We start from the raw sequence: 19,164 nt of genomic DNA, 5'->3' as shown, positions 1-19,164 counted from the left end.
AATATCTATCAGAATGGACTTCTTCCTTTATAAATGTAGTAAAAAGTAGAGTAGCTATTATTGTCAGGTAGAAAATATTGATTAGAATGGCCTATACTACATCCACAAATGTAATTAAAAGTAGGGTAGATAATTCTTTCAGGTGGGAAATATCTATTAGAATTGACTATAAATGTAATTCAAACTATTCATTCATTTAAAAGTAGGGTAGGTCTTTCTTTCAGGCTGGAAATATCTATCATAAGGGACTACTTTTTTATAAATGCAGTTAAAGGTAGGGTAGCTAGTCAGGTAGGAAATATCTATCATAATGGAGTACTTTTATAAATGCAGTTAAAAGTAGGGTAGCTCAGGTAGGAAATGTCTATCATAATGGAGTACTTTTTATAAATGCAATTAAAAGTAGGGTAGCTAGTCAGGTAGGAAATGTCTATCATAATGGAGTACTTTCTCTGTACATTTATGGGGGCCAAATTTGCATTCAGACCATGTAGTCTTATACTGTTTCTTTAATGCATGTAACATTCCTAAATAGTGAATAGCAACAATTTTGAATTTTGCCTTTCCACAAGTGGTTCAGGTCAATCTGACAGATTTGAGCCTCACTGTATCAACTAAAAAAACTATAGGCCTAGGCTAATAATATAACAGGTACCTGCGTGTCATAAAGAAATCCTGGTAATGTAAATTAAACCAAGAAGTCAATCACGTTTCTTTGACCAGACGTGTGTTATCTGGAGTAATAGCGGTGGTAGGCCCTTTTGACTTTAATTCCGACTCCAGTCAGTCTGCCTCTGTGCCATATATGCCTGAGCCCTGCGCAGTCAACCGTCAGCAGCGCCACCGGGTGTAGGGATATCCCGATGAAAGGGGAGACTGTTCGGGGTAAGTGTGATATCTCTACCGGTGAACTCTGCTCTGTATTTATATCGCTATATCGGCAGCCTCTCTGTGTAACGTTATTATTGACACACGTAAAGCTACAAACGGAACCGTATTGCTTGTGCTCGTTTGGTGACAGTCTGGCCAAAGGCCCAGTGACCCACATTCTTATCTAACGTATAAACGCTGCATGTAAGCTAGCTAGCTCCAGCTAAAAGTGGGTTGCCATACATACACGTAAGGCATATTGTTACGGAAGAGTTGAATGGGCAATTATTGTATCGTAAAGTCACTAGGCAGCGAAAAAACCCGCTTTTTTAATTTGTCACGAGTAAACGGTGCCATGGCAGTGTGTGTCATATATCGGAGTAAGTGTGGCAAACTATAAAGCTGTTGTTTTGTTGCTGTATTTGATGTTAGCAAGCAAGCTAGGTGGCGTTAGCTTTCTAGCATAGCAATCACTGCCCGGCAACCGGCCGGTGTCACCGGCAGCAGGGAAAGAGACAGACAGACAGACAGACAGACAGACAGACGTGCTGTCAATGATTTGTCACTTCAAAGCTGACTTCAGTTCAGGTGACCTAAAATAATTGACAACCGTCCACATCTTACCGGCACAGTCTTTTCCACATCTACTGGCTCTTTTTAACGGTATGCCTGTTTTTTTTCCCCCCATAACTAATAGATTTTTGGCAGCAGCGTTTCTCTCCAATACCAAGTCTAGATTTCGCATTCATCTATTCTGCTGCTCCCCATTCAACAGATAGGACATTGATCACATACACTTAATCTATTCATTTTCGCCGTTCTACCTGTCTGGTTTTACTAGGATCTGGATCATACCTCTTAAGATGACAGGATCTAGATATATAGTTATGCATTCGGATCATGATCAAATGTGTTTTTATTTGTGAACCTGCAGCATTGAACAAATGGGTAAGAGTTGTGTGTGATTTTGTTTTCTAAAAATGTGAACAGAACACAGGGTGCAAAGGCAAGATCTCCTGTCTTCTCAATTATGTTTGTCACAGTAATTTAGTAAGTTGTATTTATTGGACATAGGTCATTGTTCAATAATACTATTAGACATTAACGCATAATAGAGAGATTTAAAATACATTTTTGCTATACATAGTTTTTTGGAGCTGATAGTGGATCGTGGGGGAATACTTTGACACCTTTTTTCGTAGCTGGCACTGGCTCACTGCAGGTGAAGACAGGAAAACCACTTCCACTATCTACTATCCGTTGTGTTTCATTGTGGCATGGCATCTCTTACACATTGGAGCATGTTACAAGTCTCTCCAAGTTTGTTAAAAAAATCTGAATGGCACATACAGTTAGGGCTGCACAATATGAAGAAAATATCTATTTATGATTATTTTGACTGATATTGCGACGTGATTCACGATATTGGATGGAATGATCGCTTTTCCATCATTACTCTTATTTTCATTGACAACGATTACCATTGAAAGACATTGAAATGATCATAGTCCTGGACCAAACAAAGATGTTTTCTGTAGTCTATAGGACATGATTTTTAGGCCAGGATGTCTCTGCACCCCCACAATACTTCCTTCAGAATGGCTAGACACATATTTTTCCATTAACAAATATTGGGACCCCCTGCAATTTTGATATTGCTCTAGTCCATATTGCAATTTCAATACAATTGCAATTAATTGGGCTGCCCTACATACAATGTGTTTATGTATACAGTAGTTCTGAAAGAATAGAGGGAAAACTTGGCAGCAGAACACTGGCAAATTGTCTTTAAACATGAGGGGGTGTGACAACATTAGACAAGGGGGGGAATAACATACTGATTACATTATTATGCGCCTAAAAATGTAATTACTTTACGCCTGTCGAGTCAGACTTTTCTGCTACAGATGGGTAAGCATTTATTCAGATGTGATGTTCTCGGGCTTTACTGCAGACAGCGTTGTTTTGCTTCCGCAGCTTAGGTGGAATAAAAAGTTCACTCAAAGGTTGTGTTATTGTCAAGGCCTTGGTCTTAGTGCAGTGGCTTTAAATGGGAACTGGACATTAAGTGTGTCATGACTTCTATAGTACTGACCACCAACTCAGAGAAATCTTCCTCTTGTGAATATTAGCGTGCCATTTGTTACAACAACCAAAGTGGTAGACAATTCTAGACAAAAGTATCCGATTTATAAGCACAAGGCTTTCATGCCTTGTTCAGATTCCTTGAAATAAGTGTTTTTAGACCATATGTTTGCTACGGTCTGTCAGACCTGCTATCATGTGGTTAAAGATTTGACTCTGTGTGTTGAACCTGACTTTGACATTATTTGGAGTTTCTTTTCTATTTGAATCCCTGTAATTTTATGCTAAAAAGATGGTGGAGCCAGTATGCGACTTTGTTTTTTAATATACCGTGTTGGTGATGTTAATTCATCTTGGTTTTGTACTGTATGTGGTAACTGGGTGGAGCATTGGCACGAAAAGGCATAAAGGTAATCAGCCGGAGGTGCACAGGTGTGGGACAACCAGGGAAAGCACACAGCTTTTCACCATGGAAATTGTGTCAGGGTAAGTGTTAACGTAGGTGTTATCGTGTTGGCGTGTAATGTTATCAGAGTTCAATGGAAACAACCGGACAACCAAAGGATTCAAATCAGTTCACAATAAATGGGTCACAGCACCGAAATGTATGAATTGTATGTAGGACTGTGCAATATATTGCTGTTGTATCGATATCACGTCATGAGACTAGATACCGTCTTAGATATTGGATATGTCGTAATATCGAAATATGGTAAATGTTGTCTTCACCTGGTTTTACAGGCTGCATTACAGTAAAGGGATGTCATTTTCTGAATTTACCAGACTGTTCTAGCTGTTCTATTATTTACTTTTACCCACTAAGTCATTAAATCATTTCTGGAGAATATTTATCAAAAATCTCATTGTTTACATAACATTTTGTTAAAGCACTAATTGTCAACCACGCAATATCGACACTGAGGTATTTGGTCAAGAATATTATGATATTTGATTTTCTCCATATTGCCCAGTCCTAATTGTTTGGACATTGATTATTAGCACCCAGAAAACACGTTGAAATAAGTTCTCCCTGTTTTCCCACCGCATTGGCCTAATGTTGGTCTGCTCAAAATACTCTACAGAAGACCTGACTGATGATTCAATTCAATTCAATTATATTTATAGTATCAATTCATAACAAGAGTTATCTCGAGACACTTTACAGATAGAGCAGGTCTAGACCACATTCCAGAATTTACAAAGACCCAACAGTTCTAGTAAGTTCCTCCAGAGCAAGCAACTGTGCGACAGTGGCGAGGAAAAACTTCCTTTTAGGCAGAAACCTCGGACAGACCCAGACCCAGACCCAGGCCCAGGCCCAGGCTCTTGGTAGGCGGTCTGACGGGCCGGTTGGGGTTAGAGTGAAGAGTGGAAATAACAAAAATAGAAATGGTCAAAATGATGATGAAATGATAATTACATCATGTGAGGTTGTAATTAAAAACAGGGTTTGATAGGTTGGCACTCGCTCAACAGTGACTGTCTTTACTTTTGCTTTCACCTTGTAATGTGACCTAGTAGTACTATAAACTCAACTACATCAGGTAAAAGAGTTACTTCTCATTTGCCAATTCCTTCATTGTTAGATATGGCTTTGTGTACAATATCAGATTTACTATGTTTAGCTTCTTCTTCTTAATGATGGCTGCAGATTTAAGAGATGACATGTGCCTGTGTCACGACAGCTATTTAATATGCTGACTTCACCAGCAGAGCCTTGTTGTGGCCACAGACTGACGTTTCCCTCTCACGGCCCTGCAGCAGATACTCTCGTGCCACCGGTATTTGATCGGTTTCACACGCCGCTTTAGAGCTATACTGCCTGTTGAAATGAATTATTGTTTGTCGTGAGGTAATCTAAAACTGGCTTTATCAGACAGCTGTTACACTTTTATACTCGCTTTTTTTTTTTTACCCATTGCCTTCAGACCATCCGACAAAGCCCTGACCCTGTTCATTGTGATGAAGAAATATGTCATCCCAATCAGCCCCTTTTATGTCTTTTAAATGTGTTTTTACTAGGCGTCAACAGATGCTGTTTTTTCTGAGCCAATACAGAATATTAGTTGAAAATGCATTTACTATAAAATAAAATAAATTCTCTGATGAAAGTATATGTAATAGTATATGTCTTGCATAAAACTCTTGAGTAATTGTTATTGTAACAAACAAAAAATACTAAATTTAACAATAGAAAATGTCAAATAAGATATGCTGCATTAATGCATTCAAATCTTAAATGTTGCAGCTGGTAAAGCTGGAAGCTCAGACAGACGAAGTGGTGCCCAGGCCAATTATCCGTCGATCCCTAAGCTTGTTGATATAATAATACAAGCATTATCCTTGAAATTTGTCCACAAGTGATATGTGAAATGTACATTTCTAAACCAATTAATTACATGTACGATACACAATGAAAAGCTGCAAAATTAGCTGCAGAGAAATCCATTTTCTACACAGGACTGTTTCTGTAAGAGCTGAGAGGATTCTTCTTCTCAAAGATGCAAATTCACAAACTTTGTCAGCAGTAATTTCTTTGCATAGACCAAGCACCTTATCACCAACAATATCATCAAAGAAATGCAACATTATTTTACAATAATGCACGCAGTAAACACAAGAACAAAGGACTCAAAAACGGTCACATAGGCTAATGAAATAAACTAAAATCCCCAAGGCCAGCTGGCCTAGAGCAAGACCGTGACAGCAGAAGGTTTTGAAAATGAAAAAAATGTTGCTTTACATGGAAAACAGGGGCAATGGACTGTCGTAGAATGGCGCTCTTTGATTTTACTATGATCCAGAGAAAATGGGTCAAGTCCATTGGGACACAGCAACTTTGACGGTGATGGCTGAGCGTACTACGCTGCCTCAAACTGAGCTTAATGACCTAGATGTGATGTGAGCAACCTGTCTGAAAGTTGTAAGTATTCTGGTAGCTGTGCCAAGAGAAATGTAAATGTTACTTCATATGAATTCATTTGCTACATACCGATGTATTTCCAATCTCATTTTCAGTCAAAACATACCTGATTTTTTTTTAAATGCTTTCATGGACTTTCTATGGGCTTCTCCCTTGATTGTAAACCCCCCCCCCCGGATTGACTACGAGCTTAGCCTGACTATACTGTGATTTCTCTACTGTGCGACAGAAAATTGTGCGGTTATGACACAATTGCCTATTTTTACAAAAACGCTTACTAATTAAATACAAGATAATGTAGCCTTTTATACACTGTAGTGTTTGTTTAATAACAATATGTATGCCTCTCATATGTAGATTGGCTGCATTTCTGTTTTATATAGCATAAGTATAAATTAATGTCTGCAGTTCAAGTTCTGCAAAACATGTCTTACTTCTAGTAATACTACTACTACTACTAGAATGTCTTACTTCTTTTACAGACAAACCAAGTAAACAATAAAAATCATTGACAATGAACATCATTGTTAGTAGGAAGTTGCTGCCCCACAATAGTTTAAATGCTGCATTTCATGCATGATTGACTAAAAAACACTTTGATTGGTATTCGGTCATTCCACTTAATAAAGTTCTTGGTTTTGTGAAATGAGTGTGAGAATTTCTCTATATTGATATTGGAGGTCCTGATAAATTAAGAATGCTACATACAGTGTTGTAAGAATTGTGTGTGTGTGTGTGTGTGTGTGTGTGTGTGTGTGTGTGTGTGTGTGTGTGTGTGTGTGTGTGTGTGTGTGTGTGTGTGTGTGTGTGTGTGTGTGTGTGTGTGTGTGTGGCTCATGATCACCCAGCTGTTTTAGTTCTGATTCAGAATTGTGAGTTTCTTTTGTGCTTTTTTCTAAGTCTAGTTTTTCTCTTTCTGTTTAACAGGTCTATAATTCAGACAAGAGATGCCCACAGAGTCATCCGTACTGAGGTGAAGCGCCTGCTTAATTAGCCATTAGACAAAAGGTAAGACATGGTTGACTTCACCTACTCAATTTGGGTCTCGGTTGCAGCAGTGGACTGTTTGAGTGTCAGTCAGACAAGGGCATGGACTAGGGCTGCTTGATTATGGACAAAATCATAATCGCAATTAGTTTGGTCAATATTGGAATTACGGTAAAAAACGTGATTACTCATTGACTATTGGAAAGTTGTTGCAATTATTGAACTTAAAAAATCAGTGGAACAAGTTAAACAAATCAAGAGCAAAAACACCTTGAACTGTGAAATTTCCCTTAATACTTTTCCCATTTGAACATTTTTGTTTTCATTCAGAACACAAGACAAAATAAGCATTTACTAGGAGACAAAATTGTAAAATTCCAATTAATTGCACAGCCCTAGGATGGACACTCTTGGCTAATGTCTTTTGAAGCCTAATTCACCAGGAGCTACTACAGAGACATTACATATCCATTCAGTAATGTTCTATTTTTGATCTGCAGTCTATCGATGTTTCTCCTGAATAGATTGCATATGGAATTGAAATGGTGTTGACACAGTCACTGGAGCATTTCAAATGGTTTTCTTTTGAGAGGATCCTACTACAAATGGCTTAGTGTTCTTTGACTGCATCTGCTCATACTCTTGACTAGTTTATACTGCTAATATCGCTGTGTCTCTTATCTGTGTGCTTGTTTGCCTTTTATCTAACTCCCAATAAGTTAAGTACAAAAAAAGGTTAAATCAAGGCTATATCACTAATGTAATGATGTATTTTTTTCCTTACTGTATGAGCCACATTCTCTGTTCTCTGTTCTCATTTATTATATTTATATTTACTTATATTGTAGGTGGTATGCGTGTTCATTGTGTCTTGATTCTAGTTGTACAATACTAGTTGTATTTTACTTGTGGAGGAATAAATCATGGCAATATAGAATGTTGAGCGCATCACAGTGTTTTTTTGTATCTCTGTTTTTAGTCCCTCTTTTCATAATCTTGACCAGGGTGTTAGTCATGCTTAGTGTTAACTTTTCCACAGTTTAATATCACCTAAACTATAGTCTTAAACTATGGGTCGAACTTAGTCTTTATTATGATGTTACTGATTAGCTACCTTGTGTTGTAATATTCACCCACAGAGTTCTCCTTTAAACAAATGGCTTTATGGCCTACATGTGGGCCTCAATCCTCAAAAGATATGGCACACAAGACTAGGCTATGCATGTGATGCATGTACTGCATGTGTTAGGAGATTAACTGCAACATCTGCTAAGATCGACATTAAGGCTTTACCGCTTGTCCGGGACAAGTGGAATTTTTTGTGGGGCAAGTGGAAGAAAAATTGACTCGCCCCAAAGGACAAGTGAAAACTCAAACAAAATAAAATGCCATGTTACTTAACGTTATGTGCCACTCATTACGTCTATGACTAAGGATTGCAGTCTGTAATTCATTCCTACAAATGTAGCACATCTCCAAAGGTGTCTTTTACAAGTCATATTTGCATCTTAAAATTATTAAAGCATAGCATTTAAAGCTTCAATTTCTTATCTCTTGTCTCGTCGGTTTAAATGCTTCACACAAAAATGTTGTACGCAAAAAATCTTTTGTGTGCCTTGACCTGCTTACCCAGGTATGCGTGACTTTTCAATTTGAGGTTATTTTTTAAACATGATGCCAAACAATGACTCTAACTTATCATTTTATTCTTAGGCATTATAGGGCTGGGCGATACGGAGAAATCAAATATCACAATATTTTGGACCAAATACCTCGATATCGATACCGCAACGATATCGTAGTGTTGACTATTGGTTCTTTCACAAAATATTTACAAAATTAGATTTTTGATAAATAATCATCAGTAATGTGGATATAATGACTAAGTGGGTAAAGGTAAATAATTGAACAGTTACAACAGTCTGGTAAGTTCAGAAAATGACATCACTTTACTGTAATGCAGCCTGTAAAACCAGGAAAAGACACCACTTATGCCATATTACGATAATACAGTATCCAAGATCTTAGACAATATCTAGTCTCATATCATGATATCGATATAATGGCAATATAATATTGATCTATTTCCCAGCTCTAGTTTACATTAGTTTGTGAGTTCTGCATAATAAATGATGTTTGATTAAAAATCGTGCAGCTGCAGGTTATTGAAGTGCTCTCTTTATCTGACATTAACGGCCCTCATTAAAGTATGATTTTGGCCTTGACACAATCTGTAGAGTGATGCAAAGTCTTCTGGGAAACAACATGTCCATATACTCACTTAGAGCAAAGTCAAGTAAAGGCATCAATTATGTAGGTTTCTTTTTAAAATGTTTGTTCTTAATTGAGTGGTTGGCTGGTTAGCATAACAAACGTTCATATACCAGATTAAGTGTTGCTGATCACATGGTCATATAGTTTGTATCATAGTAGACTGGTCTTACAGTGCTGGAGTCAGTTTTGACTGCTTCTCGTGTGCTGCCAGTCATCCTTCTGAACTCCAATGTCCCACTTGGCATTGCCATGAGGCCCCTGGCTGAGGTCCCGCTCCGCCTGGACTGGAGGCCACCAGTAGTCGAGGAGCCCCTGCCAACCACTGCTGCTTGCCTCTCAAACATTCCTGTCTGTGGGGTGTGGAGGAAAAATGCTAAACAAAGAGCTATTTTGTGCTGCTGGGCCTGTGGATGTGTGTGCTCTGAGTGGAAACACAGCTGGCTGCCCAGAGTTGAGAGGTTAGTTGCTGCAATGTTTTAGCTGTATGGTGGGCAGTGTTGACAAGCTTGTGTTGTGGATTTTTTTTACTTACTGGCAAAAGGACTGTGGCCCGATTAAACCCATTTTGACAAGCGACTCTATGCCTGTGAACCGAGGGAATAGCAACTGTCCTTGATTGCTATATGGCTGCCATCCGGATGTTCAGGCCTTGATGCAGCTGCCTCAGACTGGATGTGTGACTGAGTAATGTATTTGTATGTGTTTTTGTTGATTTGTGGGACCTCCTTGGCAGTGAGTCTCTTGCTTGCCGGTTGTTAAAATCTGCATAACATTATCCTAGATACTTCCCTACACTTGGAGCAAAATGAGACCGAGCACCCCCTCCTCTTTATTTGCTCCTAACCCGAGTACCACGTCTGTTTTGTTGTAGACTGTCTTTGTGTCTACCACTACAAGCAAGTTTCACATTTTAAATGGTTACCTAAATTCATCAGTCTTTCTAGAAATGCTGTAAAAGGTCAGGTCTATGTTGTGACACATGGGATCTTTGAGGGTTCACAAACCCCCTCCTGTAGGGTGTCAGGGTGTGACGTAGGTGATGAAGACCTAATATAAAGGTTTAATTTAGTTGCATTTTAGTTCAAATTGATGCATCCTTCTATTTCATTTTAAAGAACTATGGCAAAACAAGCTCTGTAGGGCTTTAGTCTGCTCTTATTAGAGGACTGCTGCTCCTTTGCATATCAACAAGTAGTTTCTCTCTTCATTTTGTCATTCTAATATGCAGTGACATCCTCTGTGGTGGAGTATAAAAGTAAAAGAGCTGTGTCCCTGGGAATATTAATTATTTGTCTTTGGTTTACATTTGGATTTGCGTCACTGGGCAGACTTTAAATGTCTCACCAATGTCTGAGCCTACTGAGTCATAAGAGAAATCTGTTAAGCTCTGCTGTATTCTCTGTTTGTCAGTTGCCTAATTTAATAGTAAGAGAGAATCTGCTTCATAATACAATAAGGATGGTAGGGATTGCTTGTGAATGGTTTCCTAAGAATGATGCAGAGTGACAGCCACTGTACGAGAGAACATCGCACACACATGACACGTGTGTTAATACAGCGCTGCACAGGTCGCAGTGTTTTGTATCCACAGTCTTAACCATTAGTCTAATCATTCTCAGTTTATGTTGGAGGGAGTATCAACTGTGGAAGAATTTCAGCTAGGCTATTTTCAATCAACACGTTGAGCCCGGTTGCTATGGTGTCGCCCATTGGCACCGCTGCTGTGCTGGTATCTCAGTGCGGGGTGTGGTGGGGTGCGCGTCGAGCGACGCCATACATCTACTTCAGAGTGACTCATATCCTCAGAGCTCTGCTGCCCTACATCTGAGCACGGTTGCACACATCCACACACACATTCAACAGTGCTGTGTGAGCAACAGAAAAATGGTGATAAAAGAGTGTTTTCAGTCTGATTTGAGGTGTTTCAGGATCAGAAATGCTTCTACTTGTGTGAGGTGGGTTCATGTGAATACTTCTGCCTAGTCTACATGATTGACTAAAAACTGATAACTGACTGTTGTAGCACATTTTCTTGACATTTGTGCCCGCTGAGGCTCAGGGAACACCAGGACGCCTTTTAAGGAGGAAATGCGATATGCAGACAGTTTGATTCCCTGCTCGCACCTTTAGTGATGGCTTGATGTAAAATGGTCATCTTTTGAAGGATTTCTGTTGACAGGGAGTGTAGTGATATCGACACAACAGGAAAGTGCTGTCTGTGGAGCTGTGATTAAGTTAGATCAGAGGAGGAGGAAAGTAGGTCATTGGGCCAGCAGGTCAGTGAAGCAACGATGACATCACAGTTATACAACCTCTGCTCTCCCGGTTACACAACGCTCACTATGCGCTGCTGCAACTGCTGCTGATACACTTATGTCAACATACATTACTTACTCTTTTTTTTCCTTTTTATATCTTGTTTTTTGTTTCTTTTTGACTATTTTCAGTCTGGGTCTGCTTTCCAGTTAGCTTGACTATTTACAAGATGCTGTAGAGCAAAAATGCAAACGCTCTCTGCTTCCGTTTTTAGTAGGTACTACATATGTAGATAAAGCTCTATCAACTATCCACTCCCTTTATAATGCTGCCGCGGAGTGTAATTGGCCCCTTGTCTTAACAAAGCCGTAATCTTAGATAAGGCACCCATTCTCTGTATTTGTGTCAAAAGAGTTGCATGCAGTGGGCAGTAAAATAACACTTCATCGCTGAAAGTTAATGAGCCACGATAAAACTTATCTTACTGTCATGTCTTCCCTTGCATGTCTTAACATGAACGTGTAAATCCTCACAGTTCTGACTTCCTTTCCTCGTTTTAATGAACCCAGCAGCAGTAAGTTGAACACAACACGCTTTTTTCATAACAGTGCAAGTGCTGACTGGGGCTCCCCTAACACACTGATCCTGGCTCAATTGCTAATGAATTAATTAATGTACTGTATTCACATCAAAACCTCTGTCCTTAGGTATTTTATCTATTGTCTTATCTATTAGTTTATTATCTTTATACAGGCACTAGGCAATGACACATCTTTAAAAAAAAAAAAATATATATATATATATATATATATATACACTACCGGTCAAAAGTTTGGGGTCACTCACAAATTTCCATTGCACTCCATTGTAGACAGAATACCAGCTGATCTGAGTGGGGGGCTGATCTTTAATGCAATATCTTCGTTGCCCATTATCAGCAACCAGTCACCCAATGTTCCAAAAGCCCATTTTGTTTACTAATCTGATATCATTTTAAAAAACTAACTAGAAAAGCATTGGCGAACTCTTTTGCAATTATGTCAGCACATAATGTAATCTGAAAACTGCTGCCCTGGTTAAAAAAACAATGCAACTGATCTCAGCTGGTATTCTGTCTACAATGGAGTGCAATGGAAATTTGTGAGTGACCCCAAACCTTTGACCGGTAGTGTATATATTTTATTGCTTCTAAAATTGGAACAATAAATAATCTTAAATTATAAACCCAAGTTTTATTTTTGGGATGTGCGTGGGGCGACTTGTTTTGGTATTTTGGGGACTTACCCTGAACGTGAATGAATGAGAATGCTAGTCATATCAATAAGTGCAGGTGTTTTTTATGCTGTTTGGTTTAACCAAATACTGCTCACAATAACCAACCAATCAATTCAACTATTGTGTATGTATATCTACAGTATATTAGCTTACAGTACATGACTTTGTGATAATGGAAATTTAATGTGTACCATGATACAAGGAGAGCAGGGATTTTCTCACTAACACAAACAGGTCGTTATGGAGAGAAAACCTCCCACACAGGTTCTGACGGTAACTGGTTCATGGGTTAAATGGGTCAAATATTTAGGCTAGAGACCCAGTGGGCCTTCTCATTTTACTCGGACAATATATTGTAAGCCTGCACAAGGAGAAGAGTAGAGTCAGGTGATAGGAAGAAACATCAGCTGTCAGTGATGTGTGGAATATTACTGTAGATGTTTTATTTATGTGGGGAATTAAAATCAAGCTAGGTGCTTTTATGTATCTGTTACATCAGCGTGTAGGGTATCAAGTATTTCCAAGAGAGTATTTCCTGGATGTTAATGCAAAGAGTTGGGTGGTTTCCAAATTTTGATACTGTCAAACCTCATTCCTATTTCCTGTTGGCTTGTGCCCCCCCCCCCCAATTCAGAAACTGAATATTAAACTGATACTGAAACACATCTCCCTTCTCATTAAGGCGGAACCCCAAATGCTGCCAAACTGCAGAAGTCCTGTTCTTCTTTCAGACCAGGTCACCACCTGAGAAAAATGCAGAGAGAGCAGGCGAAGTGTATATATAACTTGATAATTTATTAAACAAAAACCAAGTACAAACCAAAAAAAGGTGTCCAGCCAAACAGCAGGCAGCGAAATCCAAAATGAGGCAGAAGACAAAACCGGAATAACAGGAACACCGAGACTAAGCAGGTAGACTAAACCCACAGACACTCCAAAAGAAACAACAATGATCCGACAACGGACAAGGGGAACACAAAGACTACATACACAGGGTAACCAGGTAACAAGAGACAGCTGACACAACAGGTGGAGCACATAAGGGTGGGGGCAGAACAATCAGAAAAGGTGGGTAACAAACGAAGACAGGAAGACAAGTGACCAAGGATGTAACCAAACGGTGGATTTCATGATAAAACAGGAAGTACACAAAAAATAGAAAACATGAAATCAACTAAAACAAAGAAACGACACAAGGACAAAAACATGACACACTCAAATTGTTTGCACTGCACTTGTTGGGATAATGGTGCTGGTCACTAGGCAGTTTTTATTAGTAATATTTGGTGATTTAAAAAATCTGATATTCCAATATATTGGCCAATATACATTTAAGAAAAAAATCCAGAAATGCGTAACAAAACATAAACAGATTCTCGATTATTCGTTATTTGTAGTTATTAGTTATTTTTTTCTCACTAAAGTATGATAATGCAGTGTAAAAACAAAACAGAGGAACATTAAAATATGTTAAAGTTCTAATAAATAAAAATACAAACTTAAGATATGAACAGGGACGTTGGCTAGTGCCTGGTGGACAAACGCCAACACTCATAACATGGTTGATGGGTGTTTAGTGCGTTTTTATTTTATTTTTTTATATTAATTTATCGGCCATTATAAATGCAAATACCGATAGTTTGGAAAATGCCTGATATCGGCCAATGACATCGGCCCGTCCGCCAGTATATCTGTCTGGATCTACTAGACAGACATCAGGTCTGCTGGTGGGACCCTCGCCCTTTTCAATTGCTGCAAACTGTTTTTAAGCTCTAAGTCCCACATTATAACAAACTATTTTCATGGCAAATTGTAATTTCACTTATAGTTTTTATTTTGTGCCAGCCTTTAGCTAAATTTATTTATTGGATGACGTGATGTGACGTGTGCCATTTTTGGATGCAGCTACAAAATCTGATCCCCCTATGGGGGGGGGGATTCCAATTTACACTCTGTTGTTATGACACACAGGCCTGAAATACACACACATGCTCAGGTCCTATACATGCTCTAATGAGTGAGTGGGCTGCAACTGCCAAACAGGGGGTTTGGTGCCTTGCTCAAGAGCACCTTGGCAGTGCCCAGGAGGTGAACTGGCATCTCTCCAGTTCACACTCTGTTCTTTGGTCCGTACAGGGACTTGAACCACAGACCCTCCGGTTCCCAACCCAACTCTTTACAAACTGAGCTACTGCCCCCCCCCCAATTTAGCTCTGCTGTTAAAGCAATGGTCCGTCACAGTGCATCAGGAGTTAGCTGGCCATCTGGAGGAGTAGAAGAGCACACGTTGGCATTAAAAAAAGTCCCATGCTGTCTCCTATATTAGACTGGCCAGACTGCTTTTTATGTGTGGCACGGGTATACTTAAGCACATGTTCTCTGTCAATGTTTTCTCTTTAGCCAACCTCTCTTAGATACACTGCAGTCTACCTTTCATATGCTGAGCGTACGGACATTGATTGTGTTTGTATTTCAATAATGACTATATGCGTTTTTCTAACCTCTTATAGACTCAGATGTTGCCATGTGCCAGTCTCACACCCGAAGCAGACGAAGAACTCGGCTCATTGAAGACCCCGTTTCAGCTTTCTGCCCTCTGATTGGGGAAACCTTCAGTGACTCTCCTCCAAGACCCAGAGCTCCATTGCCCCATCACCACAGTGTGTCCAGCCACACCCCGCCTTCATCCAGCAGTAACTTCTTCATCCTCTCACAGGACTGGCTGTACTGTCAGTAAGGTGAGATTTAGTTTCACCATCGGTCTTGAATTTGGTGATGAAGCTGTTTGCAAGTTGTTGTTTCATGTGGGGTTCTTTTTTCCTCAAAGGTTCATCCCCAAATGTCTACCTCACGATTAAAAGATCCCTCTCCAACACTGCGACCCTGAACAGGATACAAAATGACCTCAAGCATTGACCGGTGAGACAAAGGTTTTGAGTTACCTGCATTTAGCTTGTTTTTCTTAGTAATATCTATTAAATGTCTAGTCTATAAAACATCAAAAGCACTTTTTTTCTCTGACCAACACTAAAAAAACATGTATTCAATTTACAATGAGGTTTTGTACTAGATCATTATTTAAAATTTAATTGCCATAGATTGATTTTCAATCTGGATATCAATCTTATAATTGTATAATAATTGTAGGAATACAATGTCCAAGTTGTGTGTTTAGTTGAATTCTTTCCTGCTTTTACCTCAAAATAAAAGGACCCTTTTTTCAAAGTGTTCATAAAAGATTATTAGGTTCTAAATATTGAAGGATCTTCTTCAGCTGTCGGTGTGTTTGCTCTGCAGGGATGACAGCAGTATCTTTGATGGGTTAATGGAAGAAGATGAAAAGGATAAAGCTAAACGGTATGATCCATGTGATTTGTGTTCAGATCGAAGACATTCAGTGTTATTTAAAACATCCTCCATGATATTACGGCGTTATGTTTTTATGAGACTTGATTATATATTTGCGGGATTGTTAAAGCTCCACATGCAGAGACACAGCTATCTTACCCGACTCACAATAATGCAGCATTGTGACCAATCCCCCGAACTACTGCATGCAGTGAAGACAAAACGGGTTCTTATTCTTATTGTGTCTCATCTGACAGTGTGTCCCGTAACAAGTCTGAGAAGAAACGCAGAGACCAGTTCAATGTCCTCATCAAGGAGCTGGGCACCATGTTGCCGGGCAACACCCGGAAGATGGACAAGTCCACTATTTTGCAGAAGAGCATTGACTTTCTGCACAAACACAAGGGTAAGAACCGCTCAAATCTGCTCAAATCTGTTTTCAGAGAGTTGTGGGTCACACTCTTCAGCTGGACCTGTTTTGTTGACACGTGACACGTCATGTCTCCTTTATCAGAAATCGCTGCTCAGTCAGAGTCAACTGAGATCAGACAAGACTGGAAGCCTCCTTTTCTTAGTAATGAAGAGTTCACTCAGCTGATGTTGGAGGTGAGTAATCTTTGCATGTCCCTTTGGTTTTGATTACATGCAAGAGTATTAGTGAATTCAAAAAGTACATTTTCTTTCTGTAAGGCGTTAGATGGATTTTTTCTTGCAATCATGACCGATGGGAACATAATCTACGCTTCTGAGAGTGTGACGTCCCTACTAGAACACTTACCCGTGAGTATAATGGGAATTAATGATAATATAGACAGAGTCAGTATTGGAGTTTTAGAATATTTCAAGTCTATAACAAAGCAAGCATGTCCACAATGCCACAGTGTTACAAGTGTTTAGAGCTACAAATGCACAAATATTCATTAGTATGAAAGCTGTTGTATGTGTTTCAGTCTGATCTTGTGGATCAGAACTTGTTGAACTTCCTGCCTATGGGGGAGCATTCAGATGTGTACAAGGCTCTGTCCTCTCATATCATGGAAAGAGAGACACCTACGCCTGAATATCTAAAAAGTAAGTTGAATGTTTTATTTGCATTTGTCTTGTAATGCTATTGTATTAGCTTCTGGTATAGTTAGTCATCTTAATTGCCAATTACGTACTTCAATTCTTACATTTTTCTTTTTCTTTCCAGCAAAAAATCAGCTTGAGTTCTGTTGCCACATGCTCCGAGGGACAATCGACCCCAAAGAGCCCCCTGTGTATGAATATGTCAAGTTCATTGGAAACTTCAAGTCCCTGAATAATGGTGAGTTACACGCCACTAATTGTCTGAGCCTCAAGTTGAGTTTTCCTGGCCGTAAAGTCTAACCTTTTCTTGGTTTTATTCGTCACCAGTGCCTAACTGTACCCGAAATGGTTTCGAGGGAGTGATCCAGCGATCGCTTCACTCTGCCTTCGAAGACAGAGTGTGTCTTATAGCAACTGTGAGGCTTGCCAAACCACAGTTTATCAAGGTAAAACTCAGTAGTCGTTCTTCCACTTCTTACTTCTCCTTTTATCCTATTGACACACATTCGGTCTGTGCCCCCAGGTTTGATAAAAGGTAGTTGAAAGTAGGACAGGGCTCAGCAGTAACGCTTGCCCAATCACCCCAGGCAAGCACATTTAGGCTCCTGTCAACCATTTTGTGCGGTACCCTGTTATCTCTGTTGGCAACCACTTTTCTTTTGTTCAAAAACACTTTATCTATGTATCTTTCTTCCAGCTTAGTTAAAAAGCTACTGTTGATATTACTGTTACTGTTGGAAATAAAGTGACATTGAGTTTGGAATAAAATAAAAAATCCTCATTATGGAGTAACACACAAGACAGTGGAACTGAAACTGAGACAGCGGAACTTGAATGAAAGAGAAGCACAAACTTCATTAAGACTTGTGAGGCTAAGGAGTGCTGGTGTACAACAAACACTGCCTTTTGAAGAGAGCCTGAACACTAAAATTGGACTCTTCAAACTTTCTTTCCTGCATGTTCAGCTCAACTTTGGCTCAGATAAGTTAGTATTTACTGTAGTATATGTATTTTCTTTTAGATAAATTTAGATACTGTCTAACTACATTCTACATGTCCACCCTATCCCTCCTAGGAGATGTGCACTATAGAGGAGCCTAATGAGGAATTCACCTCCAGACATAGTTTAGAGTGGAAATTTCTCTTCTTGGACCACAGGTACAGTTTATTTTTCTTCTTTTTTTACAATGTCTTCTATCCAATGTACTCTGCTGTTTGTGTTATATACTTTTGTATAGTAACTCTTTATCAATGGATCATGTAGTCAGGGTGCTTTCACACCTGTCCGGTTTGTTCAGTTCAAATTCAGACCACCTGAAAAGTTGGGTTTCTGTCCGCTACCACAGGACTGTGTAAGACTAGATGTGTGACATTAGCCGGAATTTCAGAGCTAATAATAAATGCATCTGCTGATTGTGAAATATAAAAGAAGCCCTCTCCCGATCCTATAGGCGACGTTAAGCGTCTGTGTTGAGCTTGTGTCCTATGTATTGTAGAAATGTATTAACACATTTACTATCCCAATAGTAGTATGTAAAAATGCTTGGTATATTGTCCTTTTTTTAATCTGTTTGTCTCTATTTATGGTACACGAGATCCAGTTGTAATCCTGACTTATAATGATGATAATCAGTTTTTTCTTTGTGAGCACTTTTTGATTCCAGCGGAGATAAATAAACACATAAAGACACAGTTAAGTGCAGCATAACTGGACACCAGAATTAGATTTTCCCACGTGGGTCCTAATAATGCAGGATGTCATCACACACAACTATCCAATCAATGACATACCTGTCAGTGTTTGTGCCTTCACGTTTACCCCTCTTGGTTTGGTGGTAATAAACCAGTGTGGACACGAAGCGGCATGGCAAAGGCAGCATGTAACATCTTTGTTTTTTGGACCATGAACTGAACTACAGGTGTGAAAGCACCTTGCTGTGCCCTTTGGGAAAACACACTTTTCTTTCCTACTACTGTAAAGGTTTTATGATAATTAGCATTAGTGTACTTTCACAGGAGGAGAAGATCAAGATCAAGATAACTTTATTGTCCCCTGAGGGAAATTTGTCTTGGGCATC

General features: G+C 39.2%; 1 protein-coding gene across 5 annotated transcripts in view; it reads left to right on the top strand.

Moving 5' to 3' along the window:
* The first annotated feature begins 772 nt into the window (after window positions 1-772).
* Window positions 773-19,164, top strand: part of clocka (clock circadian regulator a) — a 24,843-nt gene continuing 6,451 nt past the window's right edge. For 2 of the 5 annotated variants that reach the window (XM_032525980.1, XM_032525979.1), the window contains exons 1-12: window positions 773-885; window positions 6,806-6,886; window positions 15,181-15,408; window positions 15,498-15,589; window positions 15,968-16,027; window positions 16,276-16,424; window positions 16,533-16,624; window positions 16,709-16,798; window positions 16,969-17,089; window positions 17,211-17,324; window positions 17,414-17,532; window positions 18,162-18,244. In XM_032525980.1, the coding sequence (XP_032381871.1) occupies window positions 15,570-15,589; window positions 15,968-16,027; window positions 16,276-16,424; window positions 16,533-16,624; window positions 16,709-16,798; window positions 16,969-17,089; window positions 17,211-17,324; window positions 17,414-17,532; window positions 18,162-18,244 (848 nt within the window). In that variant the 5' untranslated portion in view covers window positions 773-885; window positions 6,806-6,886; window positions 15,181-15,408; window positions 15,498-15,569. Of the gene's footprint in view, window positions 886-1,405; window positions 1,534-6,805; window positions 6,887-15,180; window positions 15,409-15,497; window positions 15,590-15,967; window positions 16,028-16,275; window positions 16,425-16,532; window positions 16,625-16,708; window positions 16,799-16,968; window positions 17,090-17,210; window positions 17,325-17,413; window positions 17,533-18,161; window positions 18,245-19,164 lie in introns of those variants that run through there. The other 3 variants (XM_032525977.1, XM_032525975.1, XM_032525976.1) reach the window with 3 other exon arrangements.

This window comes from Etheostoma spectabile, chromosome 9 (assembly GCF_008692095.1).
Source record: "Etheostoma spectabile isolate EspeVRDwgs_2016 chromosome 9, UIUC_Espe_1.0, whole genome shotgun sequence".
NCBI classification, from domain to species: Eukaryota; Metazoa; Chordata; class Actinopteri; order Perciformes; family Percidae; genus Etheostoma; species Etheostoma spectabile.
This window is presented reverse-complemented; position numbering and strand designations above follow the sequence as displayed.